General features: G+C 39.5%; 1 protein-coding gene and 1 pseudogene across 4 annotated transcripts in view; both read right to left on the bottom strand.

The window, feature by feature from the left end:
- Nucleotides 1–1,740: 1,740 nt before the first annotated feature.
- Nucleotides 1,741–24,460, bottom strand: part of RABGEF1 (RAB guanine nucleotide exchange factor 1) — a 68,276-nt gene continuing 45,556 nt past the window's right edge. For all 4 annotated transcript variants that reach the window (XM_041747878.1, XM_041747880.1, XM_041747879.1 and 1 more), the window contains 5 exons: nucleotides 15,350–15,431; nucleotides 14,110–14,242; nucleotides 12,790–12,881; nucleotides 8,018–8,274; nucleotides 1,741–4,088 (listed from right to left, as the gene is read on the bottom strand). In XM_041747878.1, coding sequence (XP_041603812.1) covers nucleotides 3,690–4,088; nucleotides 8,018–8,274; nucleotides 12,790–12,881; nucleotides 14,110–14,242; nucleotides 15,350–15,431 — 963 coding nt within the window. In that variant the 3' untranslated portion in view covers nucleotides 1,741–3,689. The remainder of the gene's footprint in view (nucleotides 4,089–8,017; nucleotides 8,275–12,789; nucleotides 12,882–14,109; nucleotides 14,243–15,349; nucleotides 15,432–24,460) is intronic.
- Nucleotides 22,186–23,124, bottom strand: LOC121486722 (annotated as a pseudogene).

Here is a 24,460-nt window from a genome sequence, read left to right as displayed (position 1 = left end):
TCAGCTCGCTAAACATCTGCTGCACCAACATGTCTTGGTCCAATGCCCCAAGCATACACACGCAGCTCTGACCATTCCTGAGTGCCCAGGTCCTGGCTAGAGTTGTCATAGAGTGGAAGTGCTGAAGTGCTAAGACTAAGATCTCATACTGGAGGATGGGGAGAAGTGAGATTATGCATAAACCAAGGTTCTAAGCCCCATTGTTACCTACTCCATTGTCCCATCAGATTTCACTTAAAAAACACAAATTCAGTGATAAAATTATTAAGAATTTCCAAGATGGCGGGGATCCTGGGTGGCTCAGTTGGTTAAGCATCTGCCTGGGATTGAGACCTGCATCAGGCTTCTTGCTCAGCAAGGTGTCTGCTCCCCCATCGCCCTTTGCCCCTCCCCCTCGCTCATGCTCTTTCTCAATTCAACCAATCAACCAATCATTAAAAAAAAAAAGAATTTCCAAGATGACAGAGACAGAACATTAAAGCCCAAGTGTAGGGAACTTTTGAACACAGGCCCTGTATATATGTCTATTTTTTTGTTTGTTTCTCAGGTTTATATTTTTTCCATATAAATCCTAAAAGCTCTTGCTACTTGATTTATAAGTTTCTATAGCAGAAAAAATTTCCCATTATATTTGCTAACTGGCTAGTAATGAGATACAGAGAAGTCATTTTGTATAGTTACTTTTGATGGCTATTCCTAGCATTTCCTATCTCACCATTTTAGTGAGATTTAAGTTTTCAATATCAGTTCTCTTGGTTTTTCTACATAGAAGAATCACCTATACATAACAGCTATCACTTGAGCACTTAGCATTGTTAGGTACTACTGCAAGTCATTTAATCCTCATGAGCCCTTGAAGCAGGCACAATTGTTATCCCCAATTCACAGATTAGGGATGTGAAACACGAGGGACCAGCCCAAGTCCAAAGAGCTAATAAATATCTAAGTGGAAGCCAAAACTCAAAACCAATGCCAAGCCTCCTAGCTTGAGTTCATTCCTCAACCATGAATGAGGCTAGAACATCCCTACATTGATTAGATTAAGTCCCTTTGCCTGGGTGGCTCAGTCAGTTTAAGCATCTGTCTTTGGCTCAGGGCCTGATTCCAGGGTCCTGGGATCAAGCCATATGTCCCGCTCCCTGCTGAGCAGGAAGTCCACTTCTCCCTCTTCCCTCTCACCCTCTTCTCCTCATGCTCTCTCAAATAAATATAGTCTTAAGTAAAAAAAAAAAGATTAAGACCCTTTTAGTTCTGTTTTAAGATTGAGTACTTGCGGTAAAACTTTCAGAACAATGGGAATATTAGTGACAGCAAACATCCTTCTCTTGTTCATAATTTTAACTGGAATGTCACTAATGTTTCCTTTTTTGGAATGGTAATGGTAATAATGATGGTTGTGACTTAAATAGGAAAACTCTATAACATGACAATATTAGTAATGTATATTTTCCTAAGATAAAAAACTAAAAATCTATCTGGAAGAGGGATGGATCATGAAGTCTTATTAATATGGACTTCTGTTCCAAAAGTTTATTCCAGTTACACTTATAGTACATAAAATAGCAATATTCTTGTTGAGAAGACAGAAACTGGCCACACACAGTATTGAAGCTGACTTAAGAGAAATATAAGCCTCTACCTAAGGCAAGAGTTCATATTTAAAGAATTCAATTAATATGAGATATACAAAGAAATCAATTCAACAACTTAACGATATGTAAGAAATCAAAAGAAGACAGCTTTTATGGGAGGCCGATATGCACGTTTTATTTAACAAATATAGTGTACAATGACTAAAAGAACTGTATATTCCCAGGAGAATTAAGTGTGTGTATACCTGGATTAGCACCTAGAAAGTACATAGAAAAGAACAAAGGAACAAGGGGACCGTCTTCTACAGAAATCGCTTGGGCCTGGGTTTTTAAGTGCAGATTCTCACTGGCATTTGATAGTAACTCACTAGACTCCATGTGAGCTCAGTGATCAGTGACTTATTAGTTAACTGCTTCACAACTTCAGTGCTTTATGACAACAGGTGTGTTAACCTGATGGATCTTACATGTAAATTTAAGTATAGGATAAAGTTTTATACTCACCCTAGATTTATTCCAAAATACTGCACCAGAAGTTTGTGGTACGCTATTAGGAAGATATTGGGAAAGCAAAGAAACCTTAACTACTTGCGTGATGTGACCTTTTTTCAGAATGGTGCCCTAGAAATTACTCACAAAGTCACAGGTGCACTGGTAATGTGTAGAAATCAGTGACTGGACGGAGGATCATACATGGCATATTTAAGTTATGAAGGGTTCCTTTAGGATTAGAAAAGGTTCCACACTGCCAGTGGCTGTAAAATCTCAATGAATATCGGTTAACTGTACTGTGCATTTAATGCAATATTCTTTGGTTACATTATATTAACCACCAGGAGGATAATTTCCTCACTTAAGAAACAGATCAGTGGTTCTTAACTGGGGATGATTTTGCCACCCTCCCACTCCCAGAAACATTTGGCAATGTCTGGAGATATTTTTTCACAACTGTGGGGGGTGCCACTAGTGTCTAGGGGGTAAAGAAGCCAAGAATACTGCTAAGTATCCTACAATGCACAGGGAAGCCCCCATAACAAAAAATCCTCAGCCCCTGAATGTCAGTAGTATTGAGGTTGAGAAACCCTGAAATAGGTTTATATGACATGTGTCTGGGTTGCCCATCAAGTCAAAAATATGCTACAGAGGCAGAAAGGCACCTGTGCATGTGAGGGGTCTGAGGGACAACCCCCCCACCCAAAAAAAATGGCTCTCATCAGTGGAGTCCTATTCATTCCTTTCTTCTGATCCAGACCCAGGACCAGCTCCTTTACAAAGAACTCTATATAGATTTCCTGAATGAGTGGAGGAAAAAGGTGCAAGAAGCATGGTTCAAAGTCTTCAAATGACTATCCTGAATAGTAACTTTATGTGACCTAAAAATTATTCTGAACCTCAATGGTGTCACAGTCTCTGACTGTACAGAACCTAAATCAAGACTAACGTATTGTTAAAGATGGAGGCAACATTTGAAGGGAAGTATGTCTAAACACTTCTAGATTCATTTAAGTGGGGCAAACCAAATAAAATGGAGTTAAAGGCAAACATCCAATATACTTCATTTTAAACTAAACAAATTAACACATGAAATGCCATGCACAGCAGACACCATTCCTTTTTTTGTTTTACATATTTACAATTTTACATATTTACTTATCAATATATCTTCTATCTTTTACAATTATAAAATTATTTCAAAGTGTAGAATAGTGGTACCATTGAATTCCCTTAAACATATATTTTGTAGCATTCATTTGTTTTATCCTTTAAAGGCAATTATTTACCCAAATCAAAACCACAGTGAATGCCACAGAGGAAGCACATAGGAAAATCATGGAGAAAAAAATAGATTTAGACAAAACTTTCAATAAACCTGAAATGAATCTATTTCAGTTAACTCAAATAAATAGTATTTTATTATTTACTATGCTTCCCCTAACAGGAAAAACAAAACAAACAAAACAATCCCCACAAACTGTACCTTTAAAAATGCTCTGACATTTATAAGCAATTAAGTTATAGTCTAGATCCCAATCATGGACTATAATAAGGGCTAGCTACAATTTAGGCTCAAATAAATACTATCCACGTAAATTTTTATCATCCTGCATAAACTTGAGGTTGCAATGGTGGAGGAAGTTTATCATTTTCAACATTTTCAGAGTCAATAGCTGCTAAAGATTGATTTGGGGGCTTAATTTCAAGCGGGTATTTCTCAACAATGTCTTGTACCTCTTTTGCAATTCCATCCGTCCACTCTATTAGGTCTTTTTCAAGTTTTTTTGCTTCACTCATGATCCTTTCTTGCCGTTCATTCAACTGAGACAGAAGATCCAAGTTCTTATACATTTGCTTAACCCCTAAGCAAGCATCAGGAGACCAATTCTCAGATTCTTGCTTCCTGGGAGAAGTCTGGCCAGACATGTATCGATCAAAATCTTCTTGACTTAAATTCAAAGACTGAGCATCTAATTTCTCAATGAAAGCCACAGCACAGCACTACAAAAAAACCAGAATGTTATTTACTATAGTTATATGAGGAAAGCTACAAATATTCAAATATATATATTTAAATCCTTTTATTATGGTGAATTTAAAATGGAATCAAAAGTAGACGAAACAGTCTAATGACCCACACTGGACTTCAGCTTCAAAAATTATCAACTCATAGCCAATCATGTTTCCTTTATAATCTTATCTGAAACAATACATTTCTTCCTTAAAAAAAAAAAGAAAAGCCAAATTGCCAATTGCCATTGAGTCTGTCTAAAATTCAGTCCTCTCCTTGGGCTATTCAAAGGTCCAGGGGTCTTGTACAAAGTGAAATACTAGAGAAGGCACCTTAGGTGTTTGTTATACATGGGCTACTACAGAGCTTCATGTGGACAAAAAATGAATGATTCCTCAACCTTGGAGGCTCTTTGTGTCCCTGACACGTTGCAAGGAAGAGGAATCACTGCTGTGGCCAGGAACTCTGGGGAACATGCACCATACAGCCATTCTTTCTCAAGGTCTAGCCCACCCCACAGTGCTCACTCAAGGCATGGCAGCTACTGGGCGCATTTTCCGGGACCGGTGTGGCACACAGACTTCTGGTCCTTGGGGGACTTTCGGTCCTTTAACATCAAATAGTTTAAAGAATAAACTCTGAAATCAGGCAACCTGAGTTGTCACCTCTGTCACATGATAGCCTAAGAGTTTGTGAACCTAGGAAAGTTATCTATGCTCTCTGAGGTTTCTGCATCCAGATTTCTAGTGAGAATTCAACAACCCAGCACATGCAACATGCTTATTAGCTCACAGGTCAGCAACAGGCAATGAATAAATGGGAGCAATTATTAGTAAAGAAATCCTGGGGCAAATGCTCAGTTGAACAAACAGACACCTGTTAGCTATACTTTCTTATACTGATTTAATCTTTCTACAAGGAAGATCAGTTTTCATGTTTTTATTTTTTATTTATGCATTTTTATCTGTATTTTTTTAAGTAATCTCCATACCCAACATGGAGCTCAAACCCATAACCCCGAGATCAAGAGTTCACATATTCCATTGACTGAGGCAACCAGCTGCCCCTCACATTAAAAAAAAAAAAATTGTAAAAAAAAAAAAAATTGTGCATTTTCACAAGGCATGCAATATAAACAGAGGAAAACAGGCAGCTCTCAGAATTTCTTCTGAGAAACTCATTCCCAGGATCCTTCATTATTGCTCAAAAAAAGTGAATCACTTTAAGGAATATTTAGCAAATCTACTACACCTGACTGACCCTTCCACACAGGCTTGCACTGTGTCTATGGAGGTGTTGCAGAGGAGGAATCTAAGATGATTCTAACATTCCTGGCATGGATATATGCTATTGCCACAAGTGGAAAGAGTATATATCAGAAAAGAGAAAATCATTTGATGGGGAAATGTTTCAGTTTTGAACAAATTAAATTTGAGGCATAATAAATAACTGGAAGTGGAGCTCAGTCTGACAGCAAAACAGGTGACACAAGCCTGTACATCATCACTGTGCAGGTGACAGCAGAGCTGCGACCAGAGGAGACAGCCTAGGGAGAGAAATGCAGAGGACAGAACCCTAGGGAATAACACAATTCAAGAGGAAGTAGAGGACATAAAGCCTACAAAGAGACAAGGAAGGAGTAGAATTGTGAAATCCAAAAGACATAGGAAGTTCTAGAACAAAGGAGTTATCAAAAGTGTTAAAAGAAGTAAGAAAAGACTGAGAGTTTTCATGGGATTTGACAACTGGCAGATTTTTCACTTTTGCTAGAGCAGTTTCACTGAAGCACAGGCGTAGAAGCCAGACTCTGAATCAGACAAGAAGAAGATGGAGAAATAAGGTGCAAACATAGTTAAGACTGCAGGTCAAGGCTCTGGGAAGTGGCAGGAAGCGGTGAACCAGCAGCCTCCATTGCTGACCATGAGGGCTACCCTCAAGCACCTCCTGGTCCTGCTCATTTCTTCTACTACCAGTCATGTCTCCATCCCATACTTCTCAGGGATTTTCAGATCATCTAATGTTCCCTAGATTAGGAAGTAAATCCAAAAGGCTCTTCTCTAGCAGTCAAGAACATGTTTCTATTATGTTAAGAAATGAGTACTTCGGGGCATCTGGGGGCTCAGTGGTTGAGCATTGGCCTTTGGCTCAGGTCATGATCCCAGGATCCTGGTTCGAGTCCTGTATCAGGTTCCCTGTAGGGAACCTGCTTCTCCCTCTGCCTATGTCTCTGCCCCTCTCTCTCTGTGTCTCTCATGAATAAATAAATAAAATATTAAAAAAAAAAAAGAAATTAGTACTTCAGGGGTACCTGGGTGGCTCAGTTGGTTAAGAACCTGCCTTCGACTCAGGTCATGATCTCAGGGTCCTGGGATCAAGTCCCGTGTCAGGCTCCCTGCTCAGTAGTGAGTCTGCTTGTCCCTCTCCCTCTGCCTGTTCATGCTCTCTCTCTCTCTCTCAAATAAATAAATACAATCTTTTAAAAAAAAAGAAATGAGTACTTCAGTCACTTAAACTTTTTTGGGAAGTATAGTTTAAACGACCATGTGTTTGGAAGGATAATAAATACTGCAAATAATGGGGGGATCCCTGGGTGGCTCAGTGGTTTGGCACCTGCCTTTGGCCCAGGTTTGGCACAATCCTGGAGTTCCGGGATCGAGTCCCGCATCAGGCTCCCGGCATGGAGCTTGCTTCTCCCTCTGCCTGTGTCTCTGCCTCTCTCTCTCTCTCTCTCTCTGTGTGTGTGTGTGTGTGTGTCTACCATAAACAAACAAATAAATAAATCTTAAAAAAAAAATACCACAAATAATGGAGAAAGCATTGTTCTGAAAAAGAGCATTCCTGGGATGGGTTAAATGGGTGATGGATATTAAGGAGGGCACTTGAGATGAGCACCAGGTATTGTATGTAAGTGATGAATCATTAAATTCTACTCCTGGAACTAATATTACACTGTATGTTAACTAACTAGAATTTAAATAAAAACGTGAAAAAAGGAAAAGAGCTCTCCAAAGTTGAGCAGCTGAACCCCAATGTTGAGGGTGATGAATGACAGGTCCAGGTTTTGAGGGACTGGAAGCTTATATACTTTTGGGAACCCACTTAAAGGAAAACACAATACAAAATTAGGTACAAAGGTGAATACATACTTAGGATGTAAAAAGAAATCACAACAAATTTCTGGACGTCTTAGAGATTCAAGTACCATCTATTTAGACAAATTTACTAGAAATGCTTCCTTATGTAACATTAGCTTTCTTTCCCTATTATCCTATACAACTTCCAACATAGGAAAGAAAGCACAGAGGGTGTTTTGAGGCTTAAATTCACTAGTAAATCTAGTCTAAAGCAAACAGACCAAAGTGTAGTCGTCAGAAAGTACTCAGCCTTACTACTTAGACATATATACTGTAATCCTGTCTTGCCTAGGATCAATTAGCACTGTTAACAGTACTTGAAAATCATTTCACATGCTCTAAGCTGACCCTTTTAAAATCTCAGTATTCAGTTCTAAGAGGTCACTTATAGAAATAAAACAAAAAATAAGTCCTTTAAATTAATTTAATTTAATTCTTAAGTCCTTTAAGAAAAAAATAAAAATCCATGTTCTGATTCATTCATGGTTAAACAACCCAACTAAGTGAATGGCCCTTTTACCCAGGACCTGGGAGAGCGATGGCCAACAAGCAGCAGAGATCCTCCACGTGGCTATCACGTTTTCCATACGAGTACCACAATTTCTGGTCAAGTACTGAGAGGTGAGGAGTTTGCATGGTCACGTGTGCTATGTGACACCAAGCAAGCATTCTCAGCTCAACTCAGAGGCATTAAACAGTCACTAGCCCATAAGTGATCTGTTACATCCCTAAAATAAGTACTTTCATTGGTTCTTCTCTGTAATTCCAAGAAACCAAATATTTACCAGATTGGTGAAATAGTAGCCATCCTCTCCAGTCATCAATCGGCTTGGGTTGCAGAAGCGGGTGATATACTGGATATTGGACTGAAGACGTGGGGGGTTGCCCTTCAAAACAATGTAGATGAGAGTTGGTAAAAAGTCATCGGCTGAGGCTGGCTCATTCTTGGTGATCTTAATGGCATTGAAGATGTGCTTGCTACACTTGGTGATGCAGGCCAACTTATCTCGAGGTACACGCTTTGAATCCATTTCAATGATATCTACAAAGTAGAAAAGACACTGCTTCCAATGAAAAACAATTCCATAAAAGAAGCACTAGAATAATCATTTTTTAATCTATCGAGTTACAGCGGTACCCTCGCTAACCCCTTCTATGGCAGATAATTTAGTATATAAAAAATCTGATGGGCAGTCCCGGTGGCTCAGTGGTTTAGCGCCGCTTTCAGTCCAGGGCCTGATCCTGGAGACCCAGGATCGAGTCCCATGTCAGGCTCCATGCAGGGAGCCTGCTTCTCCCTCTGCCTGTGTCTCTGCCTCTGCCTCTTTCTCTGTGTGTCTCTTATGAATAAATAAAATCTTAAAAAAAAAAAAAATCTGACCACAAAAAAACATAAGCACTAGCTCATTCTTTCAGGATGCGTGACCATGAACCAAATACTATGTGCATTATTTCTGTGCTCCATGAGCCTATTTCTTTTTCATCTTTTCATCCCTACTACTGGGAAGGGAACTGGGGTTCAGAGAAGTTTGATAATTTGCCTAAAATTATATAGACAGCAAGTGACAGTGGGAGGATTTGAAATCCAATCTGACTCTATTAAAAACCAATGCTTTTAATCACAATGATAAACTCCTCATGAGCTCGTTGAATAATTACAAAGAGTTTTTCCTGATTCTCTTCCTCTAGTGCCCTGTTAAAGTCAGTTTAGAAAGCATACTGCTTTTTGGAAAGGTGGGTACAATACAAAGCATCATTGTATTGGATATCAAACTACAGCTGCTGAAATCTATCCACACATAGGTAGGTCAGAGCAGCCAGTCCCCATGGCATATAAATCCTCAACAGCTATAAACATCTACAGCACCTTTATGACATTTATACCTACTAGTTAGCACAGAGGATAGAGCAGGGTATAAAATTTAATCTCATAAATACCATTCATTTCCCTCAGAGAAAAATTACTTCATTGTCTCTAATGACCACCAAGTGGTGGGCTCTTATAAATGCACTCCCTGTGTCACAAAGACTAGGGAGTAATAGGGAATAGTTGTCAGCACCACTAGAACCACACACGAAGGAGGGAGTGTGCCCTCCGATGTGCGTTTCTGCTTGCAATCTGGAGCAACGTGAAAGAAACAACTGAGGCAGGTTAATCTGACAGCAATTTCTGGCCAATAGCGGGAATAAGAGTTTCCAATTTAGACAGGATGGTGGTGTACACCGGAGTTCTTTCTGCTCCCAGCTCCCATCCCTGAAGTCGGTTCCCAGGGGACCACCAGCCATGCAAGAGTAGGTGGGGGGTGGGGGGCAGAGACATGGGACAGTGTGGAGGCCAGATTTTTAATTTATTAATGCTTTCATTCCCTGTACCCACACGTCTGTCATGTGCTTTTGCTTATTTTATAGCTTAGTTCCTTTAATCTTTTAATTATGGGTTGTAATTATTGTTAATATATCTTAGTCTACTTTTTCTATTTGAGTAGAACATATTACAAAAATGATTTGGGGGAAGACTTTTTTTTAAAACCTTTTTTTACTACTTTAATTTATCTTATTTAGCTTCCTACCTTTTATTATTGGTTTTTATTCTTTATTTTAAACTTTTAGCCACCTTCTCATTAATGTTTATTCTTTTATCTGGAACCGTGTGTTGCTGCCAATGCCAAGAGGGAGAGCCTAGAGTGTAAAAAGGAAGAGAAGGGGGATGCCTGGGGGGCTCAGCGGTTGGGCACCTGCCTTTGGCTCAGGGCGTGATTCCAGGATCTGGGATCGAGTCCCACATCGGGCTCCCTGCAGGGAGCGTGCTTCTCCCTCTGCCTGTGTCTGTCTCTGCGTCTCTCTCTCTGTGTCTCTCATGAATAAATAAATAAATCTTAAAAAAAAAAAAAAAAAGGAAGAGAAGGGAAGGAAAAAAGGAGTAAGCATGGGGGGTGGAGATTCCTCCCACACTCTTTGTTCTACAGTGACCTTTCCCCTTCCTAGCATCCTTTAAGCCTGAAAGAAGTTTTTAGGGGGGAACTCCCCAGCACACTGCTGGACTCCCCAGCACACCGCTCTAAAGCGTAAACGAGGGGATCTGGGAGAAAATAACAGAACAGGAAACTCATAACTGTATTAATTCTTCTACTATTTCCCACCCTAGTCTGCCTATTATTTACTTTTCACAGCCCTCAGACACCTGAATTGTGTTTGCGTTCAAGGTTTTTATGTGTAATCAGTAGGAAAGACGGGCTGAGTGTGGGCACTCCATCCTGGCAGGAGTCTAGTTTTATCTTTAATGAAATTTTGAAAACAAAGTAGGCTACACCTGTTGGTCATGATTTCTAAATCTTGGCACTAATGATATTTTAGATAGGATCATCCTTTTTGTAGGAGACTGTCCTGTCCTGCAGGATATTTAATTGCATTCCTGGCCTCCATCTACTAGATGACAGATGTCAAATGAAATGGAAAATGCCTCATTCAGTGTATTTATCAACAAAACTGACAGTGCTAATTAGTAGTAACACATGGGATGATTTACAGAAATTTAACTGATGTCTCCATTTTTAAGACTACTGTTACAGACTATCCTCTCTGGTTGCTCCTGTACTTAGGCTAACAATTTTAGATTAGGAAGAAAGTAATCATACAGCCTTGTGTAATCATACACAAAAGTTATCTGCACTTGGATTGGCAAGATATGGGGGCTAAGACAAGAAAGAGTAGGAAGGCTTTTAAATTTTTGTGGTCAAATTCCCACTATCAAAGAATCTCCTCAAATTCTTTTTTTAAAAATTATATTAATAAACTGTTGATATACTGAAATCCTCTTAATTCTGTTTTTGTTTTTCATTTGAGACACACACAGAGAGAGGACAAGCAGGGGAGCAGCAGAGGAGAGGAAAAAGCAGGCTCTCTGCTGAGCAGGGAGCCCGAAGCAGGGCTCAATCCCAGGACCCCGGGATCATGACCTGAGCCAAAGGCAGACGCCCCAACTGACTGAACCACCTTGGCACCCTCTCTTAGTTCTATTTTTAAGCAAACAATGGTCTGGCTCTTGTAGTTTCTGGTTTTACAAGGTCTATCCTATGGCATTTCAAAAAAGAGTCTGGGACATAAATTCCTATGAATTACTTAAACATAAACCAGTTGGTCTTGAACTTGGCCAGAGTCTTCAGGAAAAAAAACACAAGTACAAGGCCCCATATTCAGGCTTCTCATCTTTATTCTCCCATGAAGTTCCCAGAGCAAAAGGCAGGAGTGAGAGTGGGCTTTGACCCAGAGCAGTCAATTCATGAAACCTACAACACAGCCTTGCAGAAAAGCTCTGAACAACAAAGATAACAGTATTTAGCTAGGCCAGTTAGACTCTACTAGTGGAATTACAGAGAATAATTCATTTAATAACAGGAGTTAAAAAAGCAAAGATATACAAAAAGAAGCAGAACCTGAGAGAGTGGAAGAATCATCTTAATAATAGTCCCTAGAGGGGCCTGTGAGAGTCCTGCTTCCTTTCCTACTTGACAGTATCTTAAGCAAACCCTCATTTCTTCCTCTAGTTCTTATAACCAAAGGAGTCTACTTGATGGCTTGCCCCCAGCCAATGCTAACAGCAACTGATCAACTTTCTTTCTCAGCAGAATTTCATTAACAACTCTAAATAGGCAAGTTTTTCCAACTCTTCTTAATAAAAAAGAACCTGAGCAAGGTTGGATACCTTCTCTAGTAGGAGGAATTTGTTTTGATTCTTTTTTATTTTTTGTAGCTTTCATGGTATACTTCTTCTGCTGGGCTAGTCCTATGAATAAGAACCAGAAGCTTTATTAGGTGCCTAGACCTGTCCAGGATGTGGAGCCACATCAGTTCAGGGTACTTCATTTCCATCTTGAGCAAACCAAAAAAATAATCCAAAGCACATCTCTGACTAACAACCAATTAGAGAGATATTATTTTAGTATATACCTGTAGCATGGGGATTACCTTGCCCCATCAATTCTCTTCCTCTCTCCAAAATTATTTTGAATATATAACTGTAACTGAGTTTTAAGAAATTTGCCCTGGCTGGGGTGTCTGGGTGGCTCAGTTGGTTAAGCGTCCAACTCTTGGCTTCGGCTCAGGTCATAATCTCAAGCCCTACTGTTGGGTTCTGCGCTGGGCTTGGAGGCTGCTTGAGATTCTCTCTCTCCCTCTTTCTGCCCCTCCTCTCCCTTCCCCCTGCCCCCATCACTACTCTCTTTCAAAAAAGAAATAAAGAAAAGAAAAGAAAAGAAAGAAAAGAAAAGAAAGGAAAAGAAAAGAAAGAAAGAAATCTGCCCTAACTGCATTTAACTTTAGTTTAGTTCAATGCCCCAAGAAATAAGAGACCCACGTCACAGAAAGTAAAGAAATGTAGTTCACCTACTAAAATAAATGCTTCAAATTCAGAAAACTAGCACACTTACATATTGCTTTTACTGCATTTCAATATGTCTTTGGCAGTCTGCATTTTAGGTACTTTACTATCTCTATGGTATGGACTTATGTTAACTTCAAGGGAGAAACATCCAGATAAAAAAGCTCTCTGTTCACTGACCTGTGATTGCTTTCACCACCATATCAGATACTTCTGAAATTTCTTCATTAACAGGGACACAAAGCATCTGAGGTGTAACCCAGTGCAGGGCTCTACAAAGAGGGAGAGACAATAAAAAAAAAAAATTCCAAGAACGGGCAGTCATTTGTCTGTCATTTCCTTCAGTGAAGGGGAAATACAGGCACCACTGACGAATGAGGCAATCCTAGGCCCCACCACGTTGTGCATGAACATCTCAGGAGCTCAGGGCAAGTGACCAGAATTCTAAAATGAGGCTTCTCTTCTGCATTTATCACAAGAAAAGCAGAAGACAATTTTACTGGTTGAAATGAGATTATACTGAGGCTGAAAGATATCTGAGACTGAAGATTTGAGAACTGCTGCTCCTTTCTTCATTGTACAACACCATAATGTCCGTTTAGGTTCTGCCCTCAACTTCTGAGGCACACCAGAGGTGGCAGGAGATCAACGAGCATGTGTCACTGCAGTCTGAATCCCTGAATTTCCTGGTCACACCCTAGCTTCACAGAAGAGATTCTTGCCTGATGAATGCTCTCACCCTGTACATCAATCCAAAGTCCATCTAGTTCCTCCTGGCTCCATCTGCCACCTTCTCAAAACCAACTCTTCGCTTCTGGTGTGACACTATCAAGAAGAGATCTACTAATGACCAGCCTCACTGTTTGGGAATCCTGTTTGGACTCCTAAGCCCCCTCCTCCAGGAGCACCTTACCACAACCAGCCTTGGACCATGCCCATATTCAGATAGCCTATTTTCTAAAGGTTTCATTGCCACTGGAATACAGAGCCCTGGGGCTCACTCTACCGCCCAGGGAAGATGGAGTGCTTTGGGAAGTGTTATGAATCCCGTGTGAGTGAGAAGATGTGATCAAAGGAACAGCTAAATAATGAGCACCTCTAGTAGGGAGGAGGAATAATGACACCTACTGCCTTCACATGGATATTTACATCTTCTTGCCTGACAAGACTGTTGTTAATGAAGTGAGAAAATAATGAAATTTCTTCCTGTTCCTTGGAAATTTTGGAGATTTGAAACAATCTCAAACATCAGATCGGCTTCTTTTCTAAAGCTGCTTAGACTCAGATGGATAAGCAGGAAGGTGATTTCAGCCCTTTTCTTCTATCAATTTACCATAGTCCTTTTCCGTTTGGCATCATGAAGAAGATTAGATGCTCAGGGTGGTGGGTACCTTTGCTGGGTTTTTTGCTGTCAAGGTTTGAAATGCTAGGGCCGTGTTTTCCCACAACGTGTTCTCTTGATGGTAGAGAGTAAATACAAAACAAAGCAAAACAACTAACCTGATCCTCTTCTGAATAGCGAGATCTTTCTTCTCATCGTCGGTAGTTTCTGGACAGAACACATATTTATAGAGACGAGTCATGATGTACTTTTCAATCTGATCCATTATCTTTTCAACTCTTTCTGGAGGCACTGAAATATCCAAATGGACATAAAAGCTCAAGAGAAGGATGGACAGTTTAAATTAAGAGTATGTTTTCACAGCTTTTCCTACATAGCAAAAAACTAATTTACTAGTGATACATTAAATATATCAAGGGATCCCTGGGTGGCGCAGCGATTTGGCGCCTGCCTTTGGCCCAGGGCGCGATCCTGGAGACCCGGGATCGAATCCCACGTCGGACTCCCGGTGCATGGAGCCTGCTTCTCCCTCTGCCTGTGTCTCTGCCTCTCTCTCTCTCTCCCTGTGTGACTATCATAAATAAATAAATAAAAATTAAAAAAAAAATAAATATATCAAGAAACAAAAGCTTAAGATGTTACATTAAAAAAATACCGTTTAAAAAACTTACAACTTTTGGGACTGTTTTTTTTACAGAATCACTGCTTCTAACTGTAACTGTTTTGGCAGGACCTAAAGTTGTACACCCTGCCAAGTGGGAAGATCTCAGCAGGGGTCCCTCCCCACGGCTACATCAGAGGAGCACTTGAAATTCCCAAGACTGAGAATGATGGCAACTCACTCTTTCATTTTCCTGAGGTTTACTAAACAACCTTGGAGCTTTTAGAGATGAACCGGTAGAGCTTATTTCTCAGATATACATATATGCTAAGGATATCCTAACGCCCAACATCAGGGGAAGTCAAATTCAAGAAAAAAATCTCTAAAAACCTACAGCTCTAAGTCAGTGATTGTCAATTTTTTTTCCACTCCCCACCCATCTGAGGAATACATGATGACGAAAAATGACTTACCAAAATGGTGATCTAAGATGGGCATTTCGTTTAGAAACCCCTAAGGGGTTTTAATCGACTCTGCCCCTTACCCCTAATGGAATGATTAAACATTGTGCAATAAATTACCCAACTGCTCTGATTATCTTGGAGTGATACACACGGTGGTATTCAAAGGCCCTCTAAGGGTAAGACCAGTTACCAGAATGTCAATGGAGGTGTTTATAGGACAGAGTTGGCAAACCAGCCAGGCCATCAGATAAACAGAGAAAGTACTAAGAGACAAAGCAGTCAGATTCTGTATAATACTAGCAACCCTTTTATGGATGGCTAACAAAACATTACCTTTTCCACGAGTCTGCATTCTTTCAGCCACATTCTGGTAAAAATCCTGAGTACACTCTGACTGTTCCTCAATGCTTAAATCCTGAAACAAAGGGACAAAGAGGCTGAAGAAAGATTATGCATAAATCTGAAGCTGAAGAAAGATTATGCATAAAGCTCTAAATTTTACAAAGTTTCTAAAACCCACTTCTTAACTGGTGCTAATCTCAAAAGAACCTACCAATTCTATTAACTCTGCAGAGAAGAAAAACCAATCCTTTAATGTTATTTATAACATCCCATGACCTCTTACTTCTTTTTGCTATATATATATACACATATATATTCTTACAAGGATATAATGCATATTTTGATAATTTACACATTTATGTACATTTTTATTTACCTGACCTATTTAATCATTTCTGGTGGCTTTCTCACATTCCATTATATTAATGATTTATTTAACCAATCTCTACCACTGTACATTTGTGTTCCTTCTCTCTCTTTTTTTTTTTTCACTATTATGCACTAAAGCTATAAATAATTATGTGAACTGTTTCTCTTGGGTTATTTCTTTGTGATATATTTTCAAGAGTGAAATTAATATGGGCACCTGGTGTCTCAGTGGTTGAGCGTCTGCCTTTGGCTCAGGTCATGATCCTGTGGTCCTAGGATCAAGTCCTATATTGGGCTCCCCACAGGGATCTTGCTTCTCCCTCTGCCTGTGTCTCTGCCTCTCTCTGTGTCTCTCATGAATAAATCAATAAAATCTTAAAAAAAAAAAGTGACATTAACAGTTTAATAAATACGAACAACTTTGTAGTTCTCAGTATCTACTGCAAGATACAATCCTCAGAAACTCCAATGTCCAGCCATTAGCTATGTATGTGTGTTTATTTTTCCATGGCCCCTACAACAATGAGCTTTATAATGTTCCTTTGGGTTTACTGATTATATAGGTATAATGTGTACATTTATTCTCTATTTTCTTCTAAAGAATAAAGTCTAAGTAAAATAAAACTACAATTCAGCACAACTGAATAGATGATTAAAAAAAACATGGAGTGAAACAAAATGGAGGAACAACACAAATGTGGTCCTTGAAGATACAGAAATTAGTTGAATCAGCCCATATATATTTATCTGTAACTAAACTTTCTAAGCAATCATTGCTAAGACAAAAATAGTCACATAATTGGATGTCCAAAATGTAAAGTAAACTAACTCTCCAGGTGAAATTCTAACACCAAACCCCAAAATTTCTCCCAAGGATTCTCATAACTGTTAAGTATAGCTGCTCTCCCCAACTCTGATCTTTCTTGCTTTTCAATATATCCTGCACACCACAGTCATCTCAGATTCAGATCTGGACACAAAATCAGATTATTGTCAGAGTGTCACACCTCCAATGGTTGTCCATGAGACAGATGCTGAAGCCTGCACTCAGCACCACCTTCCATCCTCCTTCTTGCTTACCCTGCCAGGTGACCAATTTCCTGAGGGTCTGTTTTTAGCTGCTGCACCTCTCTAACATTATAAAGTTATTCTCTGTATTACTTTTGCTGCCATCCAGTCTTTCAAACGCTGTCCAAGGAAGGCTCTGTTCACACCTTCACCTCTTCTAAGATGTTATCCTTCACCCCCTTAGTCAAAGTAACTTTGTGGGTTTCACAGGACTTACAGAGCGCTTTGAGAACTCTGACAGCAGATCTTTTTGTTTTCTTAACTAGTTTTTTATATAAGAGCCATTTGGTTGTGGCACCTGGGTGGCTCAGTGGTGAGCATCTGCGTGCAGCACCTGGGTGACTCAGTGGGTGAGCTCAGGCCATGATCCGGGGTCCTGGGATGGAGTCCTACCCTGCGAGGATCCTGCTTCTCCCTCTGCCTATGTCTCTGCCTCTCATGAATAAATAAATAAAATCTTATTTTTTATAAAGAGCCATTTCATTGAATTAAAATCAAGCCCTGGGCAGCCCGGGTGGCTCAGCGGTTTAGCGCCGCCTTCGGCCCAGGGCCTAATCCTGGGGACCCAGGATCGAGTCCCACGTCGGGCTCCCTGCATGGAGCCTGCTTCTCCCTCTGCCTGTGTCTCTGCCTCTCTGTCTCTCTCTTTGTCTCTCATGAATAAAATAAAATCTTTAAAAAAAATAAAAAATAAAATCAAGCCCTTGTCTAGTAAAAATGCAGTACGAAGCAAATTTTATACATTTTGAAATGTTAAGCTTTTATTTATATTCACCACAATTTCCCAGTGCTGGTTTCCACTTTATCTTTTATTTTTCATTACACAGCTTTAAAAAAAGTTAATACCACTAAACCTTTCCTGGTCCTTAAGAACAATTCTTCAACAGTTCAATTGCAGCTTGAAAACTGTTTTAAATTTCTCCACAGAAATAAATATCTCTACAGTTGAAATAAATATCCTGACCTACTTTACTAATTTACTTCTAAGTTTTTTCATGTTTAACTATTTGGCGGGAGCGTAAGGTACACAGTATGGAAGACAGACCATAAATAATCTATTACAAACCTCCTTGTCGTTTTCAGCAGCAGGCAGTAAAAAACAACGCTGTTCCACTGTCCTTCTTGTTTCCCCAGTTGTCACATAACTGGCTCCTGAGAAACTGAATTTATTTCTGGAATCCCTGGTTTATTTCACTGTCCTATAGTTGTGATGTCTTTCATTTTAGGATATATTTTAAAGCTGGCCAGATTTAGAAATCTATCCTTCCAAATTCTTGCTCTTTGCTTCACCTCACAAAAAGATTATATACTATATTTGTTTTTTTCTAGAATAAATATAACATTGTAATTTAAATTTTTCTTAGCTAGATCCAAACTATTCTTTGAATGAATGTCTAGCTTTCCTTATTAGACTGTTTATTACTATTATCTTTAAAAATTACTATTTCTTAGGGATACCTGGGTGGCTCAGTGGTTGAGCATCTGCCTTCAGCTCAGGGCATGGTCCCAGAGTCCCAGGATCAAGTCTCACATTGGGATCCCTGCAGGGTGCCTGCTTCCCTCTGCCTGTCTCTCTCTGCCTCACTCATAAATAAATAAATAAACAAACTTTATTTTTTTTTAAATTTATTTATTTATGATAGTTACAGAGAGAGAGAGGCAGAGACACAGGCAGAGGGAGAAGCAGGCTCCATGCACCGGGAGCCCGATGTGGGATTTGATCCCGGGTCTCCAGATCGCGCCCTGGGCCAAAGGCAGGCGCCAAACCGCTGCGCCACCCAGGGATCCCAATAAACAAACTTTAAAAAATAATAATAAAATATAAAATACTATTTTTAATACTGTGCTAGGTTTTTAAACTTTTTATCACTACCAGGTCATAACTGTAGCCGAATTTTGTGAATTTATCTTGTCATGTTGCTGAATTTACACTTCTATTAGTACACTTGGATTTTCCTGATATCGTTTTTCCTGAATTTTATAGAAATTGCACTTCTACCCACTCTAAAAGCACTTGCTACATGATTAGAATTGCCAGCCAATGTATCAGACAGGGTATAAAAAAATTAATAAAAAGCTCTGAGAGCATTCAACTTGAATGGGAAGACTGAATGCAAGTAATTATAATATTCTATGAAAATTATTAGCCAGAAAAACAAAGTGCCACAGAACATACGGTAAATCTTTTACTCATCTTTCTTGTTCCATCTATTTTCCAACAATCTTCTCTAAATAGGTATGGGTAGTAGCAGTAAGTATTCTTGTTTTATACTAATATGTATGCGAGACAGTAGTGATGTTTCTAGTAATGCTCACAAGAAAGAATGTCTCCTTCATGCTTTGTGGTGTAAGGTCCAGCAGATCCATTGCTATTCTGTGAGAAAAGTCCTGACCCTACCCACCCACTCCTGCTGCTGCTTCTATATGAGGCAGGATGGAATTCCATCTAAGCATGCTCAGTTTGTACAATACATGGCTTCCCTTTCTGTACTCCTACTTCCCAATGAGACTTCAAGCTTTTGTTTCCTACCTACCCCTCATCTATCAATCAATGAATTTATATTGTAAATCCTCTAAGCTTCATCCTGGCACTCAATTAGATCACCAGACAAATATATCCATGGGCTAAACAATTTTAAGTTCACTGAGAATATTTCTTCAGAGAGCTCATTTTATTATTATCTTTTAAAGATTTTATTTATTTATTCATGAGAGACACAGAGAGAGAAAGGCAGGGACATAGGCAGAGGGAGAAGCAGGCTCCATGGAGGGAGCCCAACGTGGGACTCAACTCCAGATCTCCAGGATCACACCCTGGGCTGAAGGTGGCGCTAAACCACTGAGCCACCCTGGCTGCCCCAAAGAGCTTATTTTAATACTGTGCCTGGACTTTCATGTGGGTAAATCATAAGCAGCAGCTACATGAAGAATGTGTCCATAAGAACATGTTTATAAATTCCAAATACATCTAATTATTCTCTTCTCTTATTCTTACTTTAAATCACTTTCTAAATCTTTTCAAATCCTTTCAAGTAAGTGGAATGGGGGAAAAACAAATTAAGGGGAGTGGGTTTAAATAAACAAAAGGACTATCATTATGGAGTTTGTGAGATGAGACTGTAACAAACTTTATTTTTATGATATGGGGGATTCACTTAGCATTTTAACATAATATTTCTTTTCCCTTTATGATGCTATAATTTTTCTTGTGATTCTTTCAGTTTATGTACCTTCCACAATAGATTATCTATTCTTTCCATCCACTTAAGTACCTCAGATATGATTACTTTTCATTTGCACCAAATCTCAATACTTAGAACAAACTACACTGATTCTTAGGATTATTATTAGTACTGACTTCTAACAAAAACACTATGACCTTTTAAAGGCCTAAATAGCCCCTTTTACTAGTGGTAATGAATCACCTATTCCTCCTCTCACTCCACACAATCATCACAATTGTGTTACTATTCAGACAATGTCTTTTTATATTTCTATTTCTATTGCACAGACTTTACACTTCACTACAGTATTTTACAATTTAAAATAACTCCCCTGGGATACCTGGGTGGCTCAGCGGTTTAGTGTCTGCCTTTAGCTCAAGTTGTGATCCCGGGGTTCTGGGATCAAGTCCCACATCAAGCTCCCTCCCCACAGCGAGCCTGCTTCTCTCTCTGCCTAGGTCTCTGCTTTGCTCTCTGTGTCTCTCAAGAATAAATAAAAATAAAATCTTTAAAAAATAAATAAAATAAAATAACTCCCCTGCCAATTTGTCCTCTTACCCTGTTTTAGATTCTTTATAGGACTTATCATTATGTTGTATTACATATCTATTTATTATCTATTTTTTCCACTAAAATGTGAGCTCCATTAGGGCACTGTTGATCACTATATCCCGGGTGCCCAAAACAGGGCCATGCCTACGGCTAGTGCTCAATTAGTTGAATGAAAGAAGAAATAACTCTGACCATTTATCGTTGCTCCTCCCTTTATAATACTGTAAAAATACTGGGAGACAATTCTACACAGATTTCTTCTATTTCCACATATCTTGTGTGGAGAGCCACAGCTGCCTTTGTTCTACACTATCGTTTCAAGGACAGGTGTACAGAACTATCCTTGAAAGACAGAGATAGTGCCTCCTTCAAGTAAAAGGGTAGATTGTCTCCTGTCCAGAATAATAAAAATAATGTTTACATGTGAGGCAGAGGTCAGGGAAGCTTACTGCTCAATATAAAAGATTCTCTTTTCTAACTTTACTCACTGCATGCACAGCCATTTCCCGGTTTTTGCATGCCTTGTAGGAACTGACACTCCAGGAATTTGGTACAAATGCTGAAATACTTTGGATACGGCTATCACTGTGAGTAATAATCTGGCTTTCTTTTCTGCCAGCATCCATGAAATGATGGCAGGCTAATTTATTAACTTCCAAGTAGAGAAAAACACAGATCCTTCACAGTTACTGTTAAAGGAGCTAAGTGACAGGAGGTTTGTGTCAGTAAACTTTTAGGTTCTACAAAGTTTCAAAATGTTTTTTTCAGTTTTCTAAGAAAAATCAGACTAGCCATATTAATGAGCCTCTTTCCTCAAGTATTTTTAAACTATTGCCTGGGATTATCTTTTCTATAATGTCTACGTGTAAAGTCATCTTTCTTCATTCCTAAATTTTTTTCCTTTGTGGTTTGATGGTGGATGAATTTCTTATATGCTTATATACTGACAGGTACTCTGTATACTTTCCTAACTGTCTGGTTGAAATTTTTTTTTCCCCCAACCTGTTTTGAGCCTTTGACTCTTTCCTTAATTGTATTTTCTCTGTTGTTCATCTGGAACTCTCATCTTTAGAATTTGGAATTCCATGATTTGTTTTCTGGTTTGGTTTTCTTTTGCACTATAGTTAACAGTTTGATTTATTTAGGTATGAGGTTTTATGTCCATTATTCTTTTTAAATTGCTAGTTCCTTTTATCTTCAATTATATATATTTAAGAAAAACAAACACATTAGGGCCTTAATCCACACACTACAGTGAGATGCAGAAGAACCAAAGAACCACAGTGCAGCCAGGCACGGCCTAGTAACCACAAAGAATTCTCAAAGACACTGTATTCACTTAAGGTACTTTGATGTCACCAGAGTTTGAGCCGATATAGCTTATTCATGACACCCTGGAGCTCTAGGAGTGTCCCACTGGCCTCTCCTCTAGATATATGACACTATTAAACATGGAATCCTAAAAATCAATGACTCCTGAATTAGAGTTCATTAATCCCATTGTGTGTTTAGTCACTTGGGTTTTCCAACAAGGTTTGGGAAAAGATCAAAGTACTTATAGATAAGAAAAGATGAGCCAGCCTTTCAAGAGTTATAGAAGCTAGTTAGAGGCAGCTAAGCTTCTTTCACCACGCCCACCAGGGCAGGTCTTGGTGTAAGCCCACAAGCTTGTACCTCACCTGTGCCAGCTCTTCCCCTTCAACAAGAATGTAGAACAAAGCCTCACAAACTCAGACTTGGCTCAGTCTGAAGCACTGCTCACTCAATTCAAGTAAGCTGTGCTTTCTGAACACCTTCTGAATGCGGACTTCAGTCATTATGAGGCTTTTCTACAGGTTTACAGGGTTGTCATCTTTAATTTCTTCTTTTGCACACATTGTGTTGCTTTCTCCAAAATACCTGCAACGTCTAGCAAGTCCTTGCAGATTTCCTAAACATCATATAATTTTGCCTCCTCCACCATTTTCGGCTCCTCTGCAGGAAGTTCTTGGTATCTATCAAACCTCACTTTTATTTTTCCATAGGCTCTTCTAGTTGCTCTTCTAACTTGACCTTCTCTTCCATAAGTATCTTCTCTGTAGAGGAAGTATCTCTCTTCTGTTCTATTTTGACCCATGTCCTCTCTTCCATTCTAGCCACTGTTCTTTTGTTTTTCAGCTGTATACAACAGGAGAGGGACTGAGAGTCAATGCCAAAGTTGGGAGCCTGTCTTGCCAGCCTTATCCACTGAGCCATCATGGATTCAAATTTTCTCTCACATATCACTGTATTCTTCTACATATGTTCTTATTCTATTCATTCATAACTTTCAATATAGTTATCAACTCAACTTTTTATCTTTTAGTTCTTATGATGTGCAGATTGTACCAGCTAGATGTTTTCCTATTGTTTTGTCACATCACTTCTCATCCTTTGTGCTTCTAATTTTAAAATTGGGTCCTGGGTTATTCTGCCATCCCTATTCCTCAAGTTTTTTACCACGATTAAAGCCTATTTTCTTTTTTTTTTTTTAATTTTATGTATTTATTAGTGAGAATGAGAGAGAGAGAGAGACAGAGAGAAAGAGAGAGAGAGGGCAGAGACACAGGCAGAGGGAGAAGCAGGCTCCATGCAGGGAGCCCAACATGGGACTCCATCCTGGGACTCCAGGATTACACCCTGGGCTGAGGGCAGGCGCTAAACCACTGAGCCACCCAGGGATCCCCCTAAAGCCTATTTTCTTAATTATCGTTTTGTTGTTTTGGATACATGCTTCTGCTCTCCTAACAGTAATTACATAGCAGAGCAAACTACTCCTTGTGTATACATATGATTTACAACAGTGAAGTCATTTTTTTTTTTTACTTTTTGTTTTTATTTTTAAAAGGATTTTATTTATTTATTCATGAGAGACACAGAGAGAGAGAGAGACAGGCAGAGACACATGCAGAAGGAGAAGCAGGCTCCATGCAGGGAGCCCAATGTGGGATTCGATCCCGGGTCACCAGGATCACGCCTTGGGTTGAAGGCGGCACTAAACCGCTGAGCCACCCAGGCTGCCCAAGTTTTTATTTTATTTATTCATGAGAGACACAGAGAGAGAGGAAGAGACACAGGCAGAGGGAAAAGCAGGGTCTCTGCAAGGAGCCCGATGTGGGACTTGATCCCGGATCCCGGGATCATGCCCTGAGCTGAATGCAGACACTCAACTGCTGAGCCACCCAGGCGTTCTGTGAAGTCATTTTATTTTATTTATTTATTTATTTTATTTATGATAGTCACACAGAGGTAGAGAGAGAGGCAGAGACATAAGCAGGCTCCATGCACCGGGAGCCCAACGTGGGACTCGATCCCGGGTCTCCAGGATCGCGCCCTGGGCCAAAGGCAGGTGCCAAACCGCTGTGCCACCCAGGGATCCCTGTGAAGTCATTTTAAAGCATAGAAGGACATCTATTTTTCTATTTATTCTGATAAAGAGAAGGTAAATGAAGATGTAGCCATGTTTTACTATAATTTTCTTCTCCTTGTTCAGGTTTAGAAAAAGTTTTTCAAGAGAATATAGGAAAAATCTTAAGTTTATATAACGTATTAGAATTTCACAGAATGAATGGCTCGGAAAAGAACAATGATAGTAGCAAAAGGTCTACATTGTGTTTGACTGCTTCTTTAGTAAGGAAAAAAGCATATATGAATGACTGCTAATAAAGGAATCTTTTTTTAAAAATTTCATTGAAGGGGGGGCATCTGGGTGGTGTAGATGGTTAAGCACCTGGCTCTTGGTTTCAGCTCAGCTCGTGATCTCAGGGTTTTGAGATCGAGCCCTGCATCAATTTCTGCACTCAGCACAGAGTCCACTTGAGTTTCTCTCTTTTCTTGTGCCCCTCCCCCACTCTCTTGCTCTCTAAAACAA

The sequence above is a fragment of the Vulpes lagopus genome, chromosome 3, assembly GCF_018345385.1.
Source record: "Vulpes lagopus strain Blue_001 chromosome 3, ASM1834538v1, whole genome shotgun sequence".
Lineage (NCBI taxonomy): Eukaryota > Metazoa > Chordata > Mammalia > Carnivora > Canidae > Vulpes > Vulpes lagopus.
Note: the sequence above shows the minus strand (reverse complement) of the source record. Positions and strands in the feature narration are given on the sequence as shown.